This window comes from Hemiscyllium ocellatum, chromosome 47 (assembly GCF_020745735.1).
Source record: "Hemiscyllium ocellatum isolate sHemOce1 chromosome 47, sHemOce1.pat.X.cur, whole genome shotgun sequence".
Classification (NCBI taxonomy): Eukaryota; Metazoa; Chordata; class Chondrichthyes; order Orectolobiformes; family Hemiscylliidae; genus Hemiscyllium; species Hemiscyllium ocellatum.
Genome location: NC_083447.1, coordinates 18315371 through 18342005, shown reverse-complemented (window position 1 = coordinate 18342005; position 26635 = coordinate 18315371). Strand labels below are relative to the sequence as shown.

Here is a 26635-nt window from a genome sequence, read left to right as displayed (position 1 = left end):
TTGCACAAGACCAGATTTTATAAGGAAGGTCTTTAAGCGGTAAAGGCTTTTTTTTAAAAGAACAATCAGTGATCGTTTTCATAGTCACTATTTCAGATGAGATCAAGCTGTAACCATTAGACATCAACCTACATACCCAGAGCATTAGCTTGGATCTTTGAAATATTAAATCAGTGACATTATCACTACTCCTCCATCTCTGTTAAATCAAATCACTTTTCTTTTCCACTATTCGTGAGGTCATGCAAGTGATTGACATAGTGGGACTGACTACCCCATGTTCCTTTCACAGGCTGCATGCAACCTAGACCTGTGGATGCCAACGTGACCAACAAGCCAAAGGAGCATACCATGATGTGGTTCCCTATTATGCTGCTACCTTATCCTCCCACAGAACTAAAGAAAAGGCACAGCAGAGAAAGAGGCTAGTCAGCCCATTTTCATTACAGTATGGAAACCAGCCATTTGGCCTAACAAGTCCACCCTGACCCTCCCAAGCGTGACCCTCCCAAGCGTATCCCACCCAGACCATTCCCCTACCCTATTACTCTACATTTCCCCTGACTAATGCACCTAACCTACACATACCTGAACACTACTGGCAATTTAGCTTGTCCAATTCACCTAACCTGCACATCTTTGGACTGAGAGAGGAAACTGTAGCACCTGAAGGAAACCCAATGCCTGTACCATTCCAGGAAATACTAGCTGCCTATTTTAACCCTGGCCTCCACCATTTGGCCAAGAGGTCTGCATGTTCCAGCACATCAGGTGCACATCCATTTTCCTTATAAACTGGTTGAGGTTTCTGCTGCAACCACCAAACTGGGCAGTAAATTCCGGATAACTTCTACCCTCTGAAATATATTTTCACGTCTTCCCTTGAACGCGGCTGGTAGTAGGTTTAATCAGTGACCCTGGTAAATTATCTCTCTGCTGGGAAAACTAGTCCATTCTACCCAGGTCTTCATTAACTCACACATCAGCCACTGCTTCTGGGGAAAGTCATCCTAGCTAATCTAATCTGAAGGACTCATACAGAACAGCTTATAGTGTTATAATGTTAAATACACTATCTCCTCTTATAACTGTTTCTGTGCCAAGAACTTCAAAGAATGGAAAATGGATTACAACTGTTCATGCTGTGTATGCTTTAGAGACACCTGTTAAAGTTATATGCAGTCCTGTAAGAACATTAGATCGCCCTGCTCTGTACAGCATTCTCTACTCCAGCTCCCCATTGGTACGTGATGAGGGCTCCCTGATTAGAGGGATCTTTACTGAAGTTTCTTTGCTGCAAGATATGAAGGGAATGCGTGCAGTGAAAATTTGGGTGAGTGCACAGGAACTGTACAGATAGAGATCACCTCAGCACTGAGTGAAATGACTGTACGTGTAAAAGAGGTTGATGAATGGGTACGTATAGTTGGGAGTTGACGAATGATGGTACTATCAGCACACTAGTAATTCAGAGCCCCAGCCTAATGTTTTGGAGACAGCAAAACAATCCATGACATTGATTCAATTTTTATTTTCTTATTTAAAAAGCTGGAATTAAGAGCCTAGTTTGACCACTATTGTAAAAACCCACAAATACTAATGCCATTTGGGGAGGGAAATCTGCTGTCCTCGTCTGGTCTGGTCTACATGTCACTCCAGACTCATCACATTATGGTTGACCCTCAACTGTCCTCAAAAAATGGCTGAGCAAGTAATTGAATTCCAGGACAAGTGGTGGCCTTGCTATCCTGTGCTCCCATCTCATGTAAGAATTGAACATGCTCTCTATGTTCGTAGAATCCCTATAGTATGGCCATTTGTCCCAACAAGTCCATACCGACCCTTCAAAGAGTATCCCATCCAGACCCATTTGCCTAGCCCTATCACTCTGCATGTCCCCTGTCTAATGAACCTAATCTACACACTCCTGAACACTACGGGCAATTTAACATGACCAGTTTACCTAATGACATCTCTGTACTATGGGAGGAAACTCACATGGACTATGGGAGGAAACCTACGTAAGGGCGGCACGGTGGCACAGTGGTTAGCACTGCTGCCTCACAGCGCCAGGGACCTGGGTTCAATTCCCGCCTCAGGCGACTGACTGTGTGGAGTTTGCACGTTCTCCCCGTGTCTGCGTGGGTTTCCTCCGGGTGCTCCGGTTTCCTCCCACAGTCCAAAGATGTGCGGGTCAGGTGAATTGGCCATGTTAAATTGCCCGTAGTGTTAGGTAAGGGGTATATGTTGGGGTATGGGTGGGTTGCGGGTCGGTGTGGACTTGTTGGGCCGAAGGGCCTGTTTCCACACTGTAAGTAATCTAATCTTAAAAAAAAAACATGGGGAGAATGTGCAAACTCCATACAGGCTATTGCTTGAGGCTGGAATTGAACCTGGGTTTCTGGTGCCGTGAGGCAGCAGTGCTAACCATTGAGCCACTATGCTGTTAATGGAAAAAGCACGGAGTCTCCTCTCTTGATGCCAGCTGCTGACTTTGTGATACCAAACTGAATCAAGCATTATCTTCAATACATTTGTTCAAATTAATTATGTTTATCTGATCCATTGCTCCAGTCAAATCTATAAAGATATTATTGTTTTGCTGGTAGGGAGTGTTGCACTATCTTTTGGGTGAGGACTGTTCAAATAGATGTGAAAGATGTTGTCAGCATCACTTCGAAACAGAGCAGGGAGAATCCTCTCTTCCTAACCTGTAACTCCAGCTCAAAACCTTCAACCTAAACTTCTAATCCAGGTACCATTCTCTAATGGGAATCTTATTTAAATCCATCCACTTGATCACCTTGATCGGATCCTCTGTCAGCCTGCTCTGAAAGTCTGCAAACAGAGATGATCCCATAATGGAAGTTTAAGGTGCACTCAAGGGAAGTAAACTTGCTGGGATGTTTTGCATGGGAGAATTGGTCAGCTGCATGTGGTTTGTTAGGATAACCACAGTTTTTGGAAGCCTGGAGTATTGAGTCATGGGGCAGGATGTCCAGATTAATATGAAGAAGCAATTATTCAATATTGCCATAACTTCATGTTTCTTCTTTCTGCAGTTGTACTTCTGAGATCCCAGCCAGGCCTAGGGAAGAAAGAAATGAAGCTGCAACTGATACACCAGAAGGTAACGAGACAGGGAACATATCTAGGTTAACAGGTATGGGTGTGAGTCCCTGTGAGAGTATCAGGACCACATGTAGAAGTGTCCCTGTGGTGTATATGATTGCATGTGAGTGTATGACTGACTAAGTATGTTTGTTCATGTGACTGAGTAGGAGATGCTTTGCAGCTCAAGTTCACTTCTGCCTCACCACAGAAGCAGGGAAGAAGAGGACATTGGACCTTTGGGCCCATCACAGTCCACACTGATCCTGAACCTTTGTGTGTAGATGTGTTCACTTTTCTGTTGAGCCACTGGCTTGTGATGATGAGGAGGACATCTCCCTCAGTTACTACTCAACCCCAGTGACCCTGAGACCCTTCCAACAACCATTTTGTCTTGTGCAGGACAGTTTTGGATGGAGTGTTGACTGGTTTCCTATACAATTCCGAGCTCAGTCACCTACTTCAAGCTCAGGCAGGAAAGGTCAATATCATTTCCTGTTAATGAAGCTTAATTCAATTTCCTGAGTTATTTGCAGGTCTCTTGTGACCAGTTCACACTGATCTTTGCAGCGAGACCTTAAACAGACTCCAATTGTTCTCTCTGCTTGTAGTTCTCCCCCTCCCCAGCCTGACAGACTTTGAGATTCCCCTTAGCAATGACTTAATACATGTTGTGTTGTCAGAGCTGTCATTTTTTTTTATGGGACTGTGAACCTGTCAAGTGAACATGAGAAATCCCATGGCTATTTTAAGAACAGCAGGAGAGTTCCCTCCAGTTTTGCTGCAGTGTCCCAGATAGTGGTTACTTGCCAAGGACTGCTTAAAATCAGGCTGTCTGGTTGGTTTTCACATTGCAAGTTTGTGTGATCATGCTGTGCCTAATTTCATTTCCCAATTTACTGCTTTAAGATGGTCCCCACACTTGATTCAGCATTTCAGTTTGTGCAATTCTTTGAGATATGTTGAGGTGGTGGAAAGTGCTGTGCTTTCCCAGTCTGTTTAACTTACAGAATCATAGAATCCCTACAGTGTGGAAACAGCTCCTTCAGCCCAACAAATCCACACCTACCCTTCGAAGAATAACCCACCCAGACACATTCTCCTACCCTGTTATCCTATATTTACCCCGGGCCAATATTTACCCATGCACGCTTCAAAGTGTAAGAACAAAGTTAAATTTCTATAGCCTCTACTGCAACATGGAAGTGTAGAGATATTCGAAAATGATTAGTACCCCGAATGACACTGTCTCAGAATAAAGGTTGTCCATGTAAGAGTGAGATATGGACAAATTGCTTAATCCAGAAGATTATAAATATACGAAGAACAAAGAAAATTGACAGCGCAGGTACAGGTCCTTTGGCCCTCCAAGCCTGAGCCAATCTAAATGTACTGTCTAAACCTGTCAGTCTATTACTAAGCATCTGTATCTCTCTGCTTCCTACCTACTTGTGCATCTGTCCAAATGTATCTTAAATGAATCTACCGTGCCTGCCTCTAGTACCTCTGCTGGCAACGTGTTCCAGGTGCCCACCACCCTCTGTGTGAAGTACTTGCCGGGTGTATCCCCCTTCAACTTTCCACTCCTCACCTTGAAAGCATGACCTATAAGTTATGGAATCCTTCACCCTGGGAAAAATCTTGCCTCTATCCACCCTGTCTATACCCTTCATGATTTTGTATACCTCAATCAGGTCCCCCCTCAATCTCCTTTTTTCTAATGAAAATAAACCTAACCTACTCAACCTCTCTTCATAGCTAGCACCTTGTATACCAGGCAACATCCTCATAAACCTTCTCTGCACCCTCTCCAAAGCATCCGCATCCTTTTGGTAATGTGGCAACCAGAACTGTACAGAGTATTCTAAATGCGGCCGAACCAATGTCTTGTACAATTTTAACATGAACTGTATTTGGAACTGTATGTGCCATAAACTGTATATGTTCAGTTGAATCAAGGCAACAATCAATAGATGTTTAGACTTGAGGGGTAATACAGAATGGAGTAAGTGAGGACAGCAGATGCTGGAGATCTGAGTCGAGAGTGTGGTGCTAGAAAAGCACAGCCAGTCAGGAGAAGCAGGCGAATCAACGTTTCGGGCATAAGCCCTTCATCAGGGTTGAGATGAAATGGGAGTGGGGGGTAAGTAGGGAATGATAGGTAGATGAAGGTGGGGAAAAGGTGATAGGTCAGAGGCTGGAATGGATAAATGGTAAAGACGATGGACAGGCCAAGAGGACGGTGCTGAGTTGGAGGCTTAAGTTCTTATGTGTGTGTGCATGTGCACGAGCAAAAGCGGCTTTAACCATCATGGTTTCCACGGTCTAACAGCACATTCATGCTCCACATCTGCACGTACACCTACGTGGGAGCAGAGCCTCAACAATATGTCGTTTAACATATGTTCCTCTCTTTTCTGCTTCAGCTGAAGACGTCAACTGCCTTCCCTGATGGGAAGGGGAACTGTACCCTGTGGAATTCCAGATTGCAGAAGGTATGAAACCTTGACACCATATTCTGGGTGGAAGGGGGAATGAGGTCTTCGTTGCTGACATGTTTTCATGCCAACAAGCAGCAGCAGGGCCAAAAAGGATGAACCCAGAGGTCAGGTTGCATAGTCTGAAATATCATGGTTTAAATCAAAGACTTGAGGGGAGAATAGTACATGACATTGACAGACAATGATAGCCCACTGAAACACAGCATATTTCATCAGGTGTTACATAATGTCACATGATTCTGCTGTCTTGCAGCTTGTGGTAAGATGAAGCCATGAATTTATGATAGTTTTCCTCACTTTGGCAACGCAAGCAGGAATATTATGAAGACAAAGCATCCATTCTCTCCAATTGATTAATTAAAGAAAATATTTGAGATGATCAAAGGATTTGATGGGGTTAATTTGTGGAAGACTGCAGACCCAGACAGTATAATGTTAAAATTCTATTGCGTGGCCTCTCTTGAGCCCACTCTTTCCTTGTCCCTCCTCAACAAATATACTGTTGAGGGGCATCAATTTGAGGTTTTGTAAAAGTGTGATGGACATATATTTAGTAGGTAGGGGGATTAAGAGTGGTGGAAGCAATGTGGATAGTGGAGTGGAAAAGTGAAATACTGTGAATGTAGGAAATCTGAAAGCCAGAAAATGTTCAAACTACTCAGCAAGTCTGTCAGTATTTGTGGAGAGAGACAGTTAATATTTAAAGTTGAAGAACTCCATTCGAGGAAGATGGATATTCCCTCCAGAGTTAAGGGGTAGGTCACTCACCTTCTAATTGAATGGCAGAACAGGCTCAAGGTTCTGATTGGTTTTTTATTTAGCCATTAATCATAGCCTTTCTGACCTCGATGCTTGTGTCTAGCAGTTGTTACTCTCTGGTAAAGGTGGGGAAGTGATGCTTTACTTTGGATAATGAATCTCACTGGACTGTGTGGGGAGGTAGCAGCAATGCTGCAGGTAGCAGAGATTCTAAAGTATGTATCTTCTCCTCCAGATTTGCAGAGATGCAGTACTGGTGTTGGCCGTGGTTGTCATTCTTATCCTCCTGATGATGGTACAGTTACTGCTGTTCCCCTACAATCACCAAATGGACAAGAAGATCAGCATTCCCTTTGAGATCAAAAAAGCTGCAGCTGATGTAGACTTGGGCTGGTCAGACTCATGCAGGTACCCAGGAAATTGGCTGGGACCCCAACCTCTTAGAGTTGGGGGGAGGGGGGGGAATAGTGGGTTTTGTAATGCTCCCAGATGGATTCTTGATAAGTCAAACAGCTACAAAGCCTCTTTTACGAACCCCTGAGTAAACAATGAATTGCGACGTCCTCTGAAGGGACTTCTGCAATTGATTGCAGCATTGCCTTTACAAAACTGGTGATGATTGTTATGGCATTGAAACCTCCTGTTAAGACAGAGCTGCTTGTCTTCTGATGCATAAGGTTCCATGGGCTGATACATTCTTATGTTCTGTCTTATGCTTGCAGTCTTGTTCTCGTTGAGAGTATTCCAGAGGGGATGCATTTTGGACCTAACTCCACTGTGAACCCATCTATTTTTGAAGGGTGGATGAAGTTGTTGAGGGAGGCAGAGAAAAGCATTGAGATCAGCTCCTTCTACTGGACCATGCAAAACAAAGACACGCACACATTGGAACCTTCTGCCAACCAGGTACAGTCTGGGGAAATATTCAATATTCGTCAGATTTGTACTAAAATAGTTCAGAAGAGTTTCACTCACCTGATTCCTTAGATGCATGTTTTGTGAGGAAGAAATACTCTTTGAAGTCTTTCTTATTGTGTGGTGGTAGTATCGCATGAAGTCAAATACATTACTCACAGGTGAACTCACTGGAGTCCAATGTCTCTTCAAATTAAGTTGCTTGTTCACTTTTACTAAATAGATACACATAATTTGCAGGTGCCAGCGTTGGACTGGGGTGGGGCAAAGTTAAAAATCGCACACGACCAAGTTATAGTCCAACAGATTTATTTGGAAGCACCAGCTTTCGGAGCGGTGCTTCTTCATCATGTGGTTGTGTCCACCACCTGATGAAGAAGCAGCGGCTAGTGCTTTGGACTGTAACCTGGGGTTGTGTTTTTTAACTAGGTACACATAGACTTAGTGTGAGACTCAGACTATTGCTTCTCTCTTCAGATCTTCACCATCATTTTACTACATGTACTACATCAATTTAACATAGCTTCCTGTTTACATAGTCAATCCTTTACTTGATAGAGTTTAAAAGAATGAGAAGTGATTTTTTTTTTTAAAAAGCCTATACTATGCTGAGGGTGCCTTAACAGAGTGTTTCCCCATGAGGGAATCCAGAACTATTCAAAAACAAGGGGTTTCCCATTTAAAATGGAGATGTGAAGTTCTTGAGGTTCTTTTGGTCTCTTGAAATGCTTTTCCAGAGAAGGGGTAGTATCATTGAATATATTCAAGATTGAGTTGGATAGATTTTTAATCAAGGGGGATGAAGGCCAGATAGAAATATTTACAGGGAACAGAATAGGAAATGTGCGATGACAAATCATAGAACCATAGAATTCATACCGTGTGGAAGCTGACCATTTGGTCCATTGAGTCCACACTAACCCACTGAAGAGCATCCACCCAATCACTGTAACCCTGTATTACTGATGGTTAATCTAGCTAATCGCTGGACAGTATGGGCAATTTACATGACCAATCCACCTAACCTGCATATCTTTGGACTGTGGGAAGAAACTGGAACACTTGGTGGAAATCCCCGCAGACATGGGACGAATGTGCAAAGTCCACGCAGGGTGAAATTGAACTTGGGTCTGCATGATTTTAAAAACCATCATCAAATTGCCTTTCTGGCCGAAGAGCGATTTCAAGTTACTAATGATATCAAAGGGTATGGGGATAGCAGGAAGAGGAGTGGAGGTCAATGATCAGCATTGTTTGGAATGGTAGAGCAGGCTCGAGGGGAAGAATGGTTTACTCCTGGCTTCTTCAGTCCAAGCCCCAGTTTTGGAACTATTCATTTGTATCAGCTTTGACGTCCTCCTAAAGTGTCATGTCCAGAATTGGACACAACATCCTAGATGGCGTTCAATGAGTGTTTCAATAAAGTTTCGCATAATTTTCTGTCTTTTGTACTCATCATCTTGCTACATAAAGCTCAGGATCCCCTCAGTTTTTATTAATGGCTTTGTTAACCTAGATTTCATAATCTTCAAAGATTTGTATACCCAATAGCAACAACTCTCTCTGTTCTAGCATCTCCTTCGCGGTTGTACCACTCATCCAGGTCTCCGGTGAACCTGTGAACTCCAATAGGTCAAAGGCAGCAGGAACACTACTAGAAAATTCACTTCCAAATTGTATACAATCCTGACTTGGAAATATTGCCATTCCTTCAGTGTCACTGGGTTAAAGTCCTGGAGCTCCCTCCGTTAATAGCACTGTGTGTCCCTCCAGCACGTGGACTGCAGCAGCTTACAAAGGCTACCACCAATTTTAGGGCAATTAGGCATGGCCAATAAACACTGGTCTACTCAGCAGCATGTCCAAGAGCAATTTTCAAAAAAGAATTACATTTGGATCGTCCATTTTAATATTCTGACCAAATGTATCATCTGCACTTTGTGTTGAATTTCATTTTTGCTGCGTTTGTCTATCCTGAACTCTTGTCATGTTGTCACTCTTTGCTACACTTGCAGTTGTGATAAATAACTTGTCCCTTCAGGGTGAAGAAGTTCTGCAGAAATTGAAGGATGTTTCTAAGGCTCTGAATGTCCGTATCGCTGTCAGTAAACCATTGAGGACAGGAACTCTGAATGACCTGCGTCTTCTGGAGAAGAATGGTACGTTTACTTAGGTTTGACTCATGATAGTTTTCCAAAATGTTTGAGTGCTGATTTGAGTCATTGTTTTTTTTTCAAGAATCTTTTTTTAATTTTAAACATCTGATGTGGGTATCACTGCATTTATTTCCCATCCTTAATTAATCAGAGGGTAATTAAGTTATCCACATTTCTAAAGATCTGGAATTACGTGTAGATCAGACCAGAAAAGGATGGCAGATTTCCTTCCCTAAAGGACATTAGTGAATCAGACGGGTTTTTATGGCAATCAGCAATGGTTAAATGGTCACTGTTAGACTAGCCTTCATTATCGTTAAGCTACCATTTCCCTAATCTATTTGCCAATAAATGCATGAAGGGAGCATCTTCAGGGGTCTGATTACAGAGCCACTGTATAGGACCAGTTGGATTTTTCTGTCAAAGTAGTGGTGTCAAAGGCACAATGGCTTCTTTGGACTAGCATTTAATTCCCTGCCACTTAGCTTTCTGTCAGTCAGCTGTGGACTAATGGAGTGTCCCGCAACTCATGTTCAAGATTGTGAAGTTGAGCCCTGGAGACTTGAGCACCAAGTGTAGCCTGATGCTCCAGTGCAGTACTGAGGAAGCACTGCAATGTTGGAAGTTATTATATTTTAGATGAGACTGTAAATCAGGTAAAAGAAGCCTCTCAGATAAATGTACCTATGACAATATTCAAATGGGCGCTCACTCTATCCCACTATCTTCAATAGAGCAGTTACCTGCTCATTATCATATTCCCTGTTTTGGGGGAGTTTGCTGTGCTTAGTGGACTGCTGTGTTTTTAATACTACAGCATTGACTGCGCTTCAAAAATATTTCATTAGCTATGAAGAACTTTAGGAAGACCTGATGGTCCTAACAAAACTCACTACCATTCAGGACCAAGTAACCTACTTAATCAGCACTTCAGCTGCCACCTGCAACATTCAGTTCCTCCAACTATAGCAACCGTGTATTATTTACAAGGTGCATTGGAGTAACTCACCAAGGCACCTGTGACAAGATTGCCAAATGCATAATCTCTTCCACCAATAAAGATGATGGCAGTAGATCCATTGAAAAACCACCACCTGCAATTTCCACTCCACCTGTATACAAGCAGTTCTGACTTGGAATTATATCACCGTTTGTTCACTGTCACTGTATCAAATTCCTGTAACACTCTCCTTAAAAGCATTATGGGTTTACCCATACTGCATGTACTGCAGTGGTTCGAGGAGATGGCCCATTACCATCTTCTCAGGGTTATTTAGGGATGGGCAAGAAATCTAGCCTCGCCACTGACACCCTTGACTTATATATTAAAAAAGAAAGTTCTTCGTTGACTGTCAAGTGAACATAGCACATGTGATTATTGGGACCGTGTGTTTTTTCTGTCAACAGGAGCAAAGTTTACAGTTGTGGACATGGCCAGACTGACGGCTGGAGTTCTACATACAAAATTCTGGATTGTTGACAGGAAACACGTATACATTGGAAGTGCCAATATGGATTGGAGATCGTTGACCCAGGTACTGAGGAAAAGCTGTGGATGGGCACAGCTTAAGATGTGAAGTGTCAGCACTCTTATCTCTAATGGCAAAGCCTGAAAATATCAAGCTCTCAATACATGCTAAGAAGCTGTGAGATATATGCACACTCAAATTGCTGTTCTTTCCATTGTACCTTTTCAAATAAATATGGGGCATGACCATTCCCTGGGGCATCTTCATGAAAACCTTGACCAAATGGTGTTGACGTGCCTGCTTTGAAAACAAATGCTTCGCAATTAACTGTTCCCTGGTACAATCTTTGGAGTAATCAATCAATTAGAGCTGAAAATATGTTGCTGGAAAAGCGCAGCAGGTCAGGCAGCATCCAAAGAGCAGGAGATTCAATGTTTCGGGCATGAGCCCTTCTTCCCTCAATCAATTAGAGTCCATTTGCCATCCAGGCAGTGCCTTTTACTTATGCAGTATAAATTGTTGTTTCCTTTCAAGTTTGGCATTCTTGCAATTCTGTCTTGATGAGCATAAGGCAAAAAGCTTCAACATGGTGTACTTTTTTCTTTTGCCATGCATGTTTGCTCACTGCTTGGTGACGATTTGCCAAGAGATTTCACAGGAAAAGTCAAAATGGCATGAACTGGGTTTCAGGACTGGGAAGAGTAGACCCCAGGTACATTGCCTCTTGGCGTCAATCTGCCAGCAGTTAACAGAAGAGGGAAGAATGATCACTTGTGGAGGGCAGGTGGTGGAATCAACTTGAGGGTGCAAATAGACAGTCATAGAGATATACAGCATGGATACAGACCCTTCGGTCCACCTTGTCCATGCTGACCAGATATCCTAAATTAATCTTGTCCCATTTGCCAGGGCTTGGTCCATATCCCTTTATACCCTTCTATTCATATACCCATCCAGATGCCTTTTAAATATTGTAATCGTACCAGCGTCCACCATGTCCTTTGGCAGCTCATTCCATACACATACCATCCTTTGCATGAAAAAGTTGCCCCTTAGGTACCTTTTCTAAAATCTTTTCTCCCTCACTTTAAACCAATGCCCTCTAGTTACTCCTTGTCCTCGTCCTCGTCCTTGTCCTCCCCACCCCCCAGAAAAGTACCTTGATTATTTGTCCTATCTGTGCTTCTCATTTTATAATCCTCTATAAGGATCCCCCTAAGCCTCCAAAGCTCCAAGGAAAATATCCCAAGCCTATTCAGCCTGTACCTATGGCTCAAACATATGGAGGCAAAAGTAATTTGTCAGGATATTGGAGAGGGGCATTATTTTGGAGTCAGGAGAATTGCTCCTGCCCTTCAGTGCTCTGGGTTGAGGTTAATAGTTTTTAGTTGTATCCTTGTTTGCATATCTATCCATGTCCCACCCTCTCCCTATCTCAGTAATTTCATCCAACTTCTCAAATCTCTGAAATCTCTCTGCTCCTCTCATCCTAGCCTTTCATGTATCCCTATTTCTAATTGTTCACTGTTAGTAGTTAGACCTTCAGCTGTCTGAACCAGAAGCACTGGAATTCCCTCCCTAAATTTCTATTTATCTCTACCTCGCGCTCCTTCTTTGTGGCCTCCATTTAAAGCAAGTTTCTTTGGTTAAAATTCTGGTCATCTTACGTGGCTCGACATAACACTTTGTTACATAATGCTTCTGTAAAGTGCCTTGGGGTTACATTCTTGGGTCACTTTGGGGCATTTTGTGGATGTGAAGGGTTTCATGCAAATTCCTTTTTTTTTAAAAAGGAGCTTTGTTTCCAAGGTGCTCAACACCCAATTGCTAACGTTTGCCAGATTTCCTTACTTTGCCATTCTCACCTTTGACAGGTTAAGGAGCTGGGAGCCATCATCTTCAACTGCAGCCAACTGGCTGAGGATCTGGGCAAAATTTTCGAGGAGTACTGGAATCTCGGTGGGCACAACAGCAGCATCCCATCTCCATGGCCTAGTAATTACTCAACAGTCTACAATGAGAAAAACCCTATGGTGCTGGAGCTCAACGACAGTCTAGCCAGTGTCTATTTCTCAGTAAGCTTCCTAAATGTTGCCTGTTTCTTCCAGTGGTTTTCATGCAATCCGCATAGATGCAGGACAGGTGTTGAGCAGTTGAGAGTTAGTTCCCTTGCTAGTCAGGCTATTTTGTTATTTGTTTATGAGATGTGGATGAGAAATTCATGGTGAGCAGTTGTATGAACACCTAGCAACATTTCTGAAGTGGTTTGGTATGGAGGAGTACCTGAATTGTTTTTACTGTTTATAGAAGTTTCAAACATCAAGCACATTATTTTGTGATCAGCATAATTGTGCATGGTAATAGACAGATCAGGGCTAAAGGTGGACTAGATGGGTTCTAGGCAGTTAGTCTGTTTCTCTGGATTACTAGTTTATTCACTTTACTGCTATGCCATCAGCAACTGGTGTTAACGCACATAAATCTCAAAGTTGAAATGCAAGAATAAAAAGCAATATTTTTGTTTTTACATGGGATGTGGGTGTTGCTGGCTAGGCCATCATTTATTGCCCATCTGTAACTACCTCGAGGGCATTTAAGAGTCAGCCACATTGCTGTAGGTCTGGAGTTACATGTAGGCCAGGTAAGGACCACAGATTTCGTTCCTTAAAGGGCATGAGTGAACAAGGTGGGTTTTTACGACAATTAACAGTAGTTATGCAGCTATTATTCGATTTGCTTTTTATTCCAGATTTTCATTGCATTCAAATTTCACCATCTCATGGGATTTGAACGCATACCCTCAGAACAGTTGCCTAGAATCCTGGATAACTGCCTCCCTAATGTTATATAGCTGCTTTTACAAAGGGATTGGAGAATAAAAGTAACCAAGTCTTTCTGCCATCGTATTATGGTTCTTAGTGACACCATACTTGGAATACTATTCTATTTTGGTCTCCTTCCTTAAGGAACGATCTGCTTGTCCTAGACAGCATGCCACAAATGTTCAGGCAGTTGACTCCTGGGATGAAGGGCTTGTCCTCTGTGGAGGGAATGACCAGGTGAGGCTTTTATTCTTTGGGGTTTAGAAAATGGAAGGACATCTTTCTGAAGCGGATAGCACCGGTAAAAGTTAGGCAAGGTAGATACTGTGGGATATTTGGAGAGTTGTGGATTTTCAGACATTGTTTTCAAGACAGATCAGTGTGTTTTGATACTCAAGGATTCAAGGAGTCTATGGCAGGAAGATCAAGCTGAGGTAAAACGTCAATCAGGATCTCATTGAATGGTGGAATAGTTCTGAGGGACTGATGTATTATGCTTCTGTCCCTCCTAATAGTGTTGGTCTGGCTGACCTGTAGATTGGATTGAGTTGTTTTGATGTCCTGGTTCCTTTTCCATTTTCAGAGCTCTCCCCGTGCGTTATGCCCAGATGGACGGACTGAGGACCTTGCCTCCATTCTCAGTATCATCGATGATGCACAAAAGTTTGTGCATGTGGCAGTCATGAATTATATTCCAGTAACTGTGTTCTCTTATCCCAGAAGGTAAATGATAGTCCTTAAATGTAGACAGTGTAGATTGTTTTGTTTGTGTGTGTGTGTGTGTGTGTGTGTGTGTGTGTGTGTGTGTGTGTGTGTGTGTGTGTGTGTGTGTGTTTGCATATACAAATGTTTGTTTTTATGTGTATCAGCATGTGCATGTCAATACATAGCTTCCTTTTCAGTTGCTCTGCGGCAGATTTTCACCTATCGAGGCAGGAAGCTTGATTTGCATATTTACTTTCGACACCAGCCTTTATAACAAGGAACCCAACCACCATGTTTTCATTCTGGGAAGACAGATGTAGTTAGTCAACTACCATTGGAGGCAGTTCAGATTTGAGAAGACTGGTTGGTTAGAAAGCCTATTGCAATTGTCTGGGACTTGGTCTTAAATTGTATCTAAAGCTATATCTAATCTAGCTTCTGGAGCTCTCACCCCTCTTTTCAACCCTCATACTAGTCCACTTTGTCAAACGACCCATGAACACCCAATGCTACCTCTGTAGCCCGTAGCATGATTGACTTCCACTCACCCAGTATGCATTGTGGAACTAATGACACACACAATGATATGGAAAGTCTTGAAATGCACTTAATATAATTATGCTGAGTGAGCAATCTTTATTGGACAGCACTGAGCTAAGTCAAAGGCTTACTCCTTTCATCATTAAACTTTGTCTCTGCGTAAAACTATTGTGCAATTTTAGTCACTGGTGCTGACAAAACTATGAAACTATACAAAAATTTTCCAATGCATTCTCATTTTAATTTTTGAGAATCAACATAAACACTAGTAAAAACAGAAGAGCAATAAAACGCTAGCAATAGCATGTTAAATTATTTATTATTAATTAAATAATAAGTTTGGACATTATAAGTCAACATAAAACATAAATTTGAATGTATTTTCAAAATATTTTGTTAAATGTTATTTTGCATACTCACCAATTATTATTTCATAAGCTGCTCCATTTGGCATATAATAATTAAACTATTTTGTGAAAATGTTATTTTAGTTCCCAGCAGTCCATTTGCTTCACCTGAACTGCTCCAGACCTGGTCCAAGAAATAGTGGATGCATGAGTTAAGGGTCTTGAGATGACTGATTTTTGAGCTCAGGTCATTCTGCAGACCCCGTTTAACGGTTGGACTGAGATGGGCCTTGGCTCAGTCATGGAATCACCAGCACTATACTTGTAGTTGCCGCTGGATTTCAAGATTTGATGGAGCAGCCATTGGCAGGAGTCCATGGTCCAGAGGGAAAGTGTCTGGGTGATGAGCAGGACAAGAGGCAGTTTAAGTGCCACCTGGGCCTTAGTGCCAGTGAATGATGCAGTTCTGGAGGAGGGAGAGTTTGCAATCCTACTCAATGTTTGTCTGATGTGAGTTGAAGTCATGACTTGCAGTTTAGGAACCATTGCCTGAGCATTCACTAAAGAATAGTTTGTTCTGACTTACTTTCTTGCTTGACTTGTGAGTTTAAATTGTTCTGTGTTTGAGTAACAAGACCTCTACATCCCCTTTGGCTTCATCCTCAGTAATTTAACTCCATGCACAGAGAGGACTTTTGCTTCTGTTCTTTCTATATTAAGTTCCATCAATCACTGCTCTGACCACCTCCACTTTTTATCAAATTCGATCTATTGTTTTTGAACTTCCCCTTCGTTGGGAACTCTCTGCCTGAGAAGTATGCACTTGTGACCAGCTCTACACCATGTTCGGAGGCTCAATCAACCTATCTCTTGACCCATCCTTCTGATGAGAAGGTAAACCAAAACCACTGATTATCTGTTAAGGGGAACATAAACAATTCAAAGCAGTGTTTCCCCTAAGTGGAATGCCAAGGGTGTTATCTCACTTCAAAACTCTGCTTTTTTGGCTGTTAAACAATTAGAATGTTCATACTGTGAGCAGTCTTGGGCTCCTTATCTAAGATATTTAAGTTAAAATCACATAACACCAGGTTATAGTCCAACAGGTTTATTTGGAAGCACTAGCTTTCGAAGTACTGCTTCTTCAGATTCCAAATAAATCTGTTGGACTATAACCCGGTGTTGTGATTTTTAACTTTGTCCACCCCAGTCCAACACCAGCTCCTTCAAGTCATAAGATTCATTAAACATTTAATCAACCTCTTATATCACAGGAAAGATTTCATTATATTTACAAAAACTCTCCATTTTAAACAATCCTTTCATTAGGATCAGCATGCTTACATGAATGCTTATAAATTGTTACACGAGAAGAGAAAATTTGGCTTCTGCACAAATTGCATATTTTCAGTGACCAGTAGAGGGAACAAAATAAACTAAAAATCAGTTTCTACTATAACAAAATTTGCCACTTATGGTGCAACTGGAAAAATTTAAACATGCCCTATTACTGAAGAGAATTAAATTTAACTGAAAATCCTAGAGGCTATTGAAATTAACTTGCCAGTATGCTTTGAAAGTAAAACAAATTAAATATTTGCCGAGCTTTCTGAATTGTATTATTGATTGGGAAAATAACCACTGAGCCCATCATCACACTGAGAGGATGTGTCAAAATACATTAATTTGTCTCTCAAACCACAATACCTATAAGTAAAAGGATGAAAAAAGTTGATAAATTAGGAAATTGTACTAATGTCACTTTATTTCAAATATGAAAAAGCATTTATAATACAAAAGTTTTAAAATATGATTTATTTTATGGTGACTTTCTTACAGTCAATTGTTCCAAGAACAAAGATCAGATAACTTTGGGCCGATTGGTTGAGGAATGGCAGATGGAGTTCATTTTGGATAAATGTCAGGAGTTAGATTTTGGTAAGGCCAATCAGGGCAGGACTTACACACTTAGTGGTATTATAGAATCACTACAGTGCGGAAACGGGCCAACAAGTCCACACTGACTTTCCGAAGAGTAACCAGCCCAGTCCCATTCCCCTACTACTCTACATTTACCCTGGACTAATGCATCCAACATAGACATCCCTGATCACTATGGGCAATTTAGCATAGCCAAGTCACCTAATCTGCACATATTTGGATTGCGGGAGGAAACCAGAGTACTCTGAGGAAGCCCACGTAGACACGGTAAGAATGTGCAAACTCCACACAGACAGTCACCCGAGGCTGGACTCGAACTGGGGTCCCTGGCACTGTGAGGCAGCAGTGCTGATCACAGTCAACATGCTGTCAAGGTAGAGTTCTGGCGAGTGTTGCTGAACAGTGACCTTGGGTTGCAGGTTCTTATTTCACTGAAGGTGGCAGATAGGATAGTGAAGAAGGCATTTGGTACACTTGCTTTTATTGGTCAGATCATTGAGTTGGGATGACATGATGCGGCTGTACAGGACATCGCTTAGGCCATTTTTGAAATATTGCATTTGATTCTGGTCTTCCTGCTATTGAAAATATATTGTTAAACTTGAAAGGATGCAGAAAAGATTGTATGAGGCTGTTGCCAGGGTGGAAGGAGTGTCTGAGGCTGATGGGTGACCTTTATAGAGGTTGATAAAATTGAGGAGCCTGGATAGGGTGATTAGCCAAGGTCTCTTTCCCAGGGTCGGGAGTCCAAAACTAGAGGGCATTGGTTTAAGGTGAGAGGGGAAAGATTTAAAGGGACCTTTTTCGTGCAGAGAGTGGTACATGTATGGAATGAGCTGCCAGAGGAAGTGGTAGAGGCTGGTACAATTACAGCATTTAAAAGGCACCTGGTTAGGAATGCGAATAAGGATGTTTTAGAGGATGTGGGCTAAATTCTGGCAAATGGGGCGAGATTAATTTAGGATATCTGGTTGGCATGGATGAGTTGGCCCTGGTCTGTTTCCATGCTGTCCAATTCTGACTGTATATACTGGCATTGGAGACAGTCCAGAGAAGATTCACTAGGTTGATCCCAGGTAGGAGGGACTGTCCTATGAGGAGAGGTTGAATAGTTTGGGCCCATACTGACTGGAATTTAGGACATAAGAGGCGGACTTGAGAGGATAGGTGTGGAGAGGTTGTCTCTCCTCGTCAGAGAGTCTAGGACCAGATGATCTCAGAATAAGAGCTAAGGGGGAATTTCTTCTCCAGAGTGGTGAATCTCATGGAATTTTTTTCTACAGAGAACTGTCGAGGTTGAGTCATTAAATATATTAAAGGCTAAGAGTAGCCTTTTATTTATCAGTAAGGGAGTCGCGGATTATGGGGAAAAGGCAGGAAAGTGGAGTCAAGGGTTATCAGATTATCTGTGATCTCGTTGAATGGCAAAGCGGAGTAGATGGGTTGAATAGCCTTTCTTTGCTATGTCTTGAGGATATGAACACTATTACATAAATGACAAAATCTACTTTATTTGCAACATGCAAATCAATGTGACTCAATGAACCTTAGGATGGGTACAACTCTGGGGGTCCTTGGTGATCAGTTGGCAAGCTTGGCACTGCCTAATAACAATTTCACCTTCATTGGTAGATACTGGCCAGATATCGACACGCATCTGCGGAAGGCTGCATTTGAACGGAAAGTGAAAGTACGGCTCCTAATTAGCTGCTGGTCACATTCCAACCCATCCATGTTCCCTTTCCTCCAGTCACTGGCAGCTCTGAAGAGTCATGAGAGCCATCTAAATGTGGAAGTGGTGAGTGAATAAACATTGAAAAGCATGAATTCGGAAAGCAGCTTTGATGGATCCCATTATGGAGAATGTATCCAATTTATAATGTGCCTTTGGATTTGTCTTTTGACTTCGCATAGTTTGAAAATGTCATTTGGAAATCCAAACAGATGGAAGTCATTCAAACTCTGTCCTGTATTGCCTTTCAATTAGCTTTGTGACTGCTCTATATTTTAATCCCTGTTGCCTACCTTGGTTTTGTAACCCCCAATACCCTTGTTTAACAAAATCTATTGATCACAGCCTTAACATGTTGGGGGGGGGGTTAGGATGGGGGGTGAAAAGTTCGACTTACCTCTGTGACAAAATGCTTCCTAACATCATCCATGAATAGCCTGGCTTGAACTTTAATATTATATCCCCTTCTTCTAGACTCCAGAATTAGAATTAAGTTGCTCCTTAATCTTAACATTAAGATCAGCCATTCTATTCTTTTATTTTGCCTTTGCTTTTCCCCCTTCTTATAAAGCAGTTGGGAGGTGGTGGAAGGTAGCCTGATCTGATCATCAAGTCATTTAATCACTTAGAATCATAGAATCCCTCCAGTGCAGAAGGAAGCCATTCGGCCCATCAAGTCTGCATGGACCTGCAAAGAGCATTCCACTCAGACCGACTCTCCACCTATCTCTGTAACTCCGCATTTACCTTAGCTAATCCAGCTAGCCTGCACATCCTTGGACACTATGGGGCAATTTAGCATGGTCACTCCATCTAACCTGCACATTTTTGAATTGTGGGAGGAAACTGGTGCACACAGAGGAAACCCACGCAGACGTGGGATAATATGCAAACTCTATTCAGAGTGTTCCAAGACTGGGCTTGAACCTGGGCTGCTGGTGCTATGCTAACGTCTGAGCAACCGTGCTGCCTCATCATGCAATCTCTTTCCACATGCTATTCAATAAGATCAAGGCTGATCTGATGTTGGCCTCAAGTTTAATTCCTGCCTCAGGCGACTGACTGTGTGGAGTTTGCACATTGCTCTGCTCTGGTTTCCTCCCACAGTCCAAAAATGTGCAGGTTAGGTGAATTGGCCATGCTAAATTGCTGTCGTGTTAGGTGAAGGGGTAAATGTAGGGGAATGGGTCTGGGTGGACTTGTTGGGCTGAAGGGCCTGTTTCCACACTGTAGGGAATCTAATCTAATCTAATCTAAATTCTACTTTTCTGTTGTCCTGGACTTCTTTGTCTTTTAAAATAAGAGACTGGTTAACACAAAAGGACACAAGCTCATTTATTTGAGTAACTGGTGAACTATACGTGTCTGAATCAGTTGCTTCCTCAAATAAACCTGAGACTAAATCGGAATCACATCGTGGATTACATCATTTCCTTTCTAGTGATCTATATTGGAAATATTACCAGCACCATCACCACCACTACTGCCGCCACCACCACCACATCCCTGCATCCTACCTCCCCACTTAAAGATGATTTTGGAGATGCCGGTGTTGGATTGGGTATACAAAGTTAAAAGTCACACAACACCAGGTTGTAGTCCAACAGATTTATTTGGAAGCACTAGCTTTCAGATCACTGCTCCTTCATCTGACCACCTGATGCGAAAACCTGTAAACCTTTTAAATCCGGTTCTGAGTCAATTGAACCTGCCAGAATGCCCTCCAACACCAAAATATTTCTCCTATGATGCGCACCTAGAATGGATTACAATATTCTAGATAGGGATGCCATCTAGAGCCTACATAACTTTCACCCATTTTGTATGTAAGCCCCTTAGATAAGGTTGAGCATTCAGTTAGACTTTCAAATGATTGTTTGCACTGTCCAGCAATTTACAGTGATTTGTGTCCTTGGATCCCCCAAGTCTCTATGGTCCTTTGCAGCTTTACTGCTATTTATTGATGCAATAGCTAATTTCTTGCACCGTTCCTCCCAACTCCATGGCCTCTGCCATGGGTTAGAACATCTCCTTCAGCACAGTGCTTTATTGCCATGCCCACTGTTACTCAGCAATGCACTGGTGGGCTGTTGAACCCACTCACATTAACATTCAGGACCTGTCATTACTACCACTAGTACTTGCACAGTTGGAGGTGCTTTGCAATGGAAGCACAATAATTCTTCCTGCTTCATTCTTGCAGAGAATTTTCGTGGTGCCAGCAACACCGGAACAAAGTAGCATTCCCTATGCACGAGTCAATCACAACAAGTACATGGTGACGGACAGAGTGGCTTATGTTGGTAAGCAATCAAACAGTTGTCTGATCCTGCACACAATTGGTTTACAACTTAGCAATGGCAAATTTATGTTCAGAAGGCTAGTGTTTAGGAATGAGACTATATTTTGGACTGTTGTCTGGATTGAGTTCTTATTTTTCTCAATAATATCGCAATAGTTCTAAGTTCAAATTGTTTATCTACATGATTTAAAAGTCCTTTTGCAGAATTTTTAATACATGTAATAACGTGTATGAGAGATATGTTTCATTGCTCGCTAGAATTTTCAGTCAGGAGCCAGGAGTCTCACATCAGGTTATAGTCCAACAAGTTTATATGAAACCACTAGCTTTCAGGGAGCTAGTGAGAGAGAATACATTGGACACAATTTATAGTAAAAGATCAAAGGGTTTTGCAATTTATGCAAATGTGTTGAACAAACCTAGCTGGCTACTAAGTCTTTAATCAGAATGGATTGGTTAATTTGTAAATCCCTGCCCCAAGATAGCTTCAGGTTTTATCAGAATAAAGATAACACTTTAGGTCGGACAATGGTAGTCATGATTTGGAGATGCCAATGTTGGACTGGGGTGTACAAAGTTTAACTAAGTCAAAAGATGCATTCTAGGTGTGAAGCCGTTTTTCAAGTCTGTAGGTATCTCATCCTGGAGCCAGACTGGTTTTATTTCCAAAGTAAGAAGTTATAAAATGCCACATTGACTGTCTGTCTATAAGTTTACAAATTATACACCAGATTATAGTCCTACAGATGTTTTTGGGAGTACAAGCTTTCAGAATGCTGCTCCTTCATCAGGAAGCTCTCCGAAAGCTTGTACTTCCAAACAAGCCTGTTTGACTATAACCAAGTGTGGTGTGATTTTCAACTTTGTCCACCCCAACCCAACACCGGCACTGCCACTGCCACATCATGTGTACAGATTGTGTGCTCTTTGAACAAAATAGAATGTACCTGCAAATTTACCCCATAGATTTATGTGTGCTTGAGAGGGAGTATGTGTGCATGTTAGAAGGGTGTGCGAGTGTGAGGGTGAATGTGGTGGGCGGGGGGTATATTCGCCTGAGAGGGAGTGTGTGGAGAGGGAGTATATGCATGCGAAAGGGCATGTTTGTGTGGGGGGAGGGGAATATATGCGCGTGACAGGGCATGTGTATCAGGGGAAGGGAGTATATACCCATGAGAGGTGTGTGTGTGTGTGCAGGGGAAGGGAGTATACGCCTATGAGAGGGCGTGTATGTAGGGGGAGAGCAGGAGAATGATTGTGGGCGGGTGATTGCATGCACGCGAGGGGGGCCTGTGTCAGTGGAGCACGGATGCGCGCAAGGGGGGACTGTCGGTGGGGCGCGGGGTCTATGCCCTTGAGAGGACGAGTGGGTGGGGAGGGAGGGGGAAGTATTGTGGGTGGGACAGTATATGACTGTGAGAGAATGAGTATGTGGGGGGGTGGGGAGGGAGTATATGCGCTCGAGAGGGTGTGTGGGGTTGGGGGGGGAAGGGAGTATATGCGCGCGCGTGAGGGCATGTGGGGTGGGGGGGAAGGGAGTATATGCGTGCAAGAGGGTGTGTGTGTGTTGGGGGGGTAGGGGAGTATATGCGCGTGAGAGGGCATGTGTGGTGGGGGGAATGGGAGTATATGCACATGGGAGGACGAGTGAGGGTGGGGGAGCTGGGGAGTATATGCGTGTCAGCGGACGAGTGTGCTTGGGGGAAACCATATGTGTGTCAGAGAGGGAGTATGGGTGGAGGAAGCATATGTGCGTGAGAGGGCATATGTGACTGGGGGGGTGGTGGTGGAGGGGAGGGGGAGTATATGCCAGTGTGTGTGTGTGTGGTGGAGTATATGCTCGTGAGAGGGCGTGTGTGTTGGGGGTGGGGGGAAGAGTGCATATGCCATGCATGTAAGTGGGTATAGGGTAAGAGTATACACCTGTCAGAGGTGAGTGGGACGATGAGGGGGTGGGGTAAGAGAGTGGGAAGTACTGTGGGTGGGGATGTATATCCGCGTGAGAGGGCAAGTGGGGGGGAGCGGGAAGTATGTGTGGCCGAGGGAGTGTATGCATGTGAGAGGGGGTATTTTATGCGTGTCAGAGGCGAGAGGGGGCTGGGGAGTAATATGCAAGTTAGAGGGAGAGTGTGGGCAGGGGAGTACCGTGCGCATCAGAGGTGGGGGAGTATCATCCATGGTGGGGGGGGGGAGGGGGGTATTATGCACGTGAGAGTGCGGGGGGTATTGTGCGCGTGAGGGGGCAGGGAGAGTTTGTGCATGTGAGAGGGTGAGGGTATATGCACGTGAGAGGGCAGGGGGCAGTATATGCACGTGAGAGGGCAAGGGTGGGGGGGAAATATATTCATGTGGGTGGGGTCCCCGTAGTGTGACATGAACTCAAGATCCCAGTTGAGGCATCCTCATGGGTACCAAACATGCTTATTCTCCTCTGTTCGGTGACTGTATCCAGTCTGGCTCCAGGATGACATACAAACAGATTTGAAGCATGCATTCATACCTAAAATGCATTGTCTGACCAGAGGTGTCACCTTTATTCTGATAAAACTTCAAGTTATCTTGAGGGAGGGATTTACATATTAATCCATCGCAACCTGCACCTCCATTCTAACCATTGAAGACTTATTAACCATCTAGATTTTTTCAATACATTTCCATAAGTTGTATGACCCTTTGATCTTTTACTTTCAATTCTGTGTCTGAAGTATTCTCTCATGAGCTGTCTGGGAAAGAAGTGGGAGCTCTGAAAGCTTGCAGTTTCAAGTGAAATCTGTTGGACTATAACATGATGTTGCGTGATTTTTGACTTTGTCTACCCCAGTCCAACACCAGCACCTCTGCATCAGTCAGGAGTCGGTCATTGACTCATTAGCTCCACCCATAGGAGAAGGCGGTCAAGCACTCTACAAGGATCTATAATCAAGACAAACTTAATCAAACACTGTGAGGACCCCCTCACCCCAAGTAAAAAAGCTGCAAATGAAATTCCATTATTTCAGAAGGGTGAGAAAGTGAGAGAAGCCAGTTAAGTTTATAGACCTGCCCAGCTAACATCTATTTCGGGCAAGTTGAGTCTCAAACACAGAATTCTGAACTGGTTCAAGAGAGACAATCTAGATTTGTAAAATGTAGGTCCTGTCCAGTGAGTGATATTTAACTTTTTTGGAAGTGATAATTAAAGTAATAGACCGGAAGATTATAAAGATTTCCTGATGGTATTTGATAAAGTTCTGCATAAGAGATTACTAGATAAAATTAAGTTATTTACCTGGTTCACTGACTAGCTAGTCAGCAGGAGACACTGTAATTAGGGTTAACAGGGATTTGAAGGAAGTGATCAAATGTTCCCAAGTTTCTGCTAAGGCCTGAAATAATTACTTTATTATGCTTGAAGAAACAATTACAGAACTAATTATTTCAGTTTGCTGACACAAAGGTTGGTAGTGTAGGTGGGATATATGAGCCAAAAATTTCAGTGCACTTGTTTCCCCAGCCTCCTAGTGATGTTGCTTTTAGTCTTCCTGCTCAAAGCTGCTCTTTTAGAAACGTGGTATATAGTCAATTCAGATTGGCTACACCTTGAATAGTATAGGAGATAAAGAGAAATTCCCAAGTTGAAATCTGTTTTTGTGTGCATCTCTCTCCCTGTCTCTAAACTATTCACAAACCCCTGGACATGCTTAAACAGAATGTTTTCATGTGTGTGTATTTTCCAGGGACTTCCAACTGGTCTGGTGACTATTTTAATAACACAGCAGGTGTGGGCCTGGTGGTTAACCAGAGCAGCACAATGAGGCACTCCTCAGGCTCTTCCGTGCGAAAACAACTGCAGGATGTGTTTAGTCGAGACTGGCACTCACCGTTTAGCAAACCCCTGACTGAAGGTGTGGATTTGAGTCAGATCTGTAAATATATCTAACAGGTCTGTGGAGAAATTATTCACTCAGTGCCAATGTTGAACCAACATGAGAACCAAAATCCTGCACGAACCAAAATCCTGCACAACCCAAAAATGGATCCGGAATCCTAATTGATCCTGACTCACATTCATCAATTCCCTTCAAGGTGTCACATTCGACAGCGAGTGATGGCAAAGGATGTGATCATGGAGTTGAATTTTCATTGAGTACTTCTGATCAGTCAACAATCTTGGCAGAAGATCCTGGAAATCACAACTTTGCCATTGCTCCAGGATTTCCTTGAGAAATGAGTGGACTATCTTTCATAGAAATTCAACCTGACAGAAATTGGTACTTGTGCAGAAGCTGTCTGGCAACGAGTGTTACCAACACCCTTGTAATTACCCTGAGATTACTGCATACTGCCTTTGCATTCCTGTGTGTTCACCGTCTCAGAGTCAGATTGTCAGGCTGGGTGGGGTCTCTAAATGCTGGCCCTACCACTCATTGAGATATGAGCCAAGATCAATGTCTCCCTGGTCAGTTGCTGTAAGAATCTTCACAGGTAATGTGTTTGTCAACCTGCTGGATTTGATCCATATTCGCAAAGTAGCTTTGATTCAGTAATCTCACACGGAGCATATAGGCCAACAGTTGCAAAGCAGTCACCACAGTGCTATGGACGCCACACTGCTCTTGTCAGTCTGCTCTATGAAGAACCTTTATTCTGTATCTGACACCTTGCTGTACCTGTTCTGGGAGTGTTGGGGACAATGTGAAGGGAGCTTTTTATCTGACCTGTGCGTACCTGTTCTGGGAGCGCATGATGTTTGTTCCAATTCTAACAGGAACAACTTACGATTATTTCCTTTGGAGGTACTTATACTGTATCTGTGCAAACACATTTTTTTATTTGATCCAGTTTCCCCATTAAGTAGCCACATTAAATGTGGGGAGAATGCCAGAGATGCTGGAGCCTGATGTACTGCATTTTCAATGCACATTATGCGACCTTGTACTGTACACCTACTTTTGTCAGTTTTGAAATAAAATCTATTTTCAGTTCCACAACCTTGAGGACTTTCTCAGACTGGCTCTGGATCCTCTAAGTTGTTCAAGTCACTTTTTCAAGAGTTTTATGAAAAGCTGAAATGATTTTAAATGATTATTAATTACTTAATGGGAACACTGGTGAAATTAACTCTTAAAACAGAGTGAGCGAGGAAACTGCCCCGAGGTCTAGAGCGCAGCTGATCCACAAGACTTCACCTGACAGAGGCTATGCTCTGACAGCTTCTGATTTCAAATAGACCTTTTGGACAATGTCCTGGTGTTGTGTGAGTTCTGATTTTGTCTACCCTGGTCCAACAGCAGCACCTTCCATATCACAAGGTTTATAAGTGGTTAAAAATCACACAACTCCAGGTTACAGTCTA

At 42.8% G+C, this 26635-nt stretch overlaps 1 protein-coding gene across 1 annotated transcript in view; it reads left to right on the top strand.

Moving 5' to 3' along the window:
* pld3 (phospholipase D family member 3) overlaps nt 1-26270 on the top strand; it is a 35301-nt gene extending 9031 nt beyond the window's left edge. The window contains exons 2-12 of the mRNA XM_060855926.1: nt 3063-3130; nt 5538-5606; nt 6607-6779; nt 7094-7277; nt 9328-9445; nt 10850-10977; nt 12786-12986; nt 14317-14456; nt 18899-19064; nt 21202-21301; nt 25017-26270. Of these exons, the coding sequence (XP_060711909.1) occupies nt 3104-3130; nt 5538-5606; nt 6607-6779; nt 7094-7277; nt 9328-9445; nt 10850-10977; nt 12786-12986; nt 14317-14456; nt 18899-19064; nt 21202-21301; nt 25017-25219 (1509 nt within the window). The 5' untranslated portion in view covers nt 3063-3103 and the 3' untranslated portion in view covers nt 25220-26270. The remainder of the gene's footprint in view (nt 1-3062; nt 3131-5537; nt 5607-6606; nt 6780-7093; nt 7278-9327; nt 9446-10849; nt 10978-12785; nt 12987-14316; nt 14457-18898; nt 19065-21201; nt 21302-25016) is intronic.
* The last annotated feature ends 365 nt before the right edge of the window (nt 26271-26635 follow it).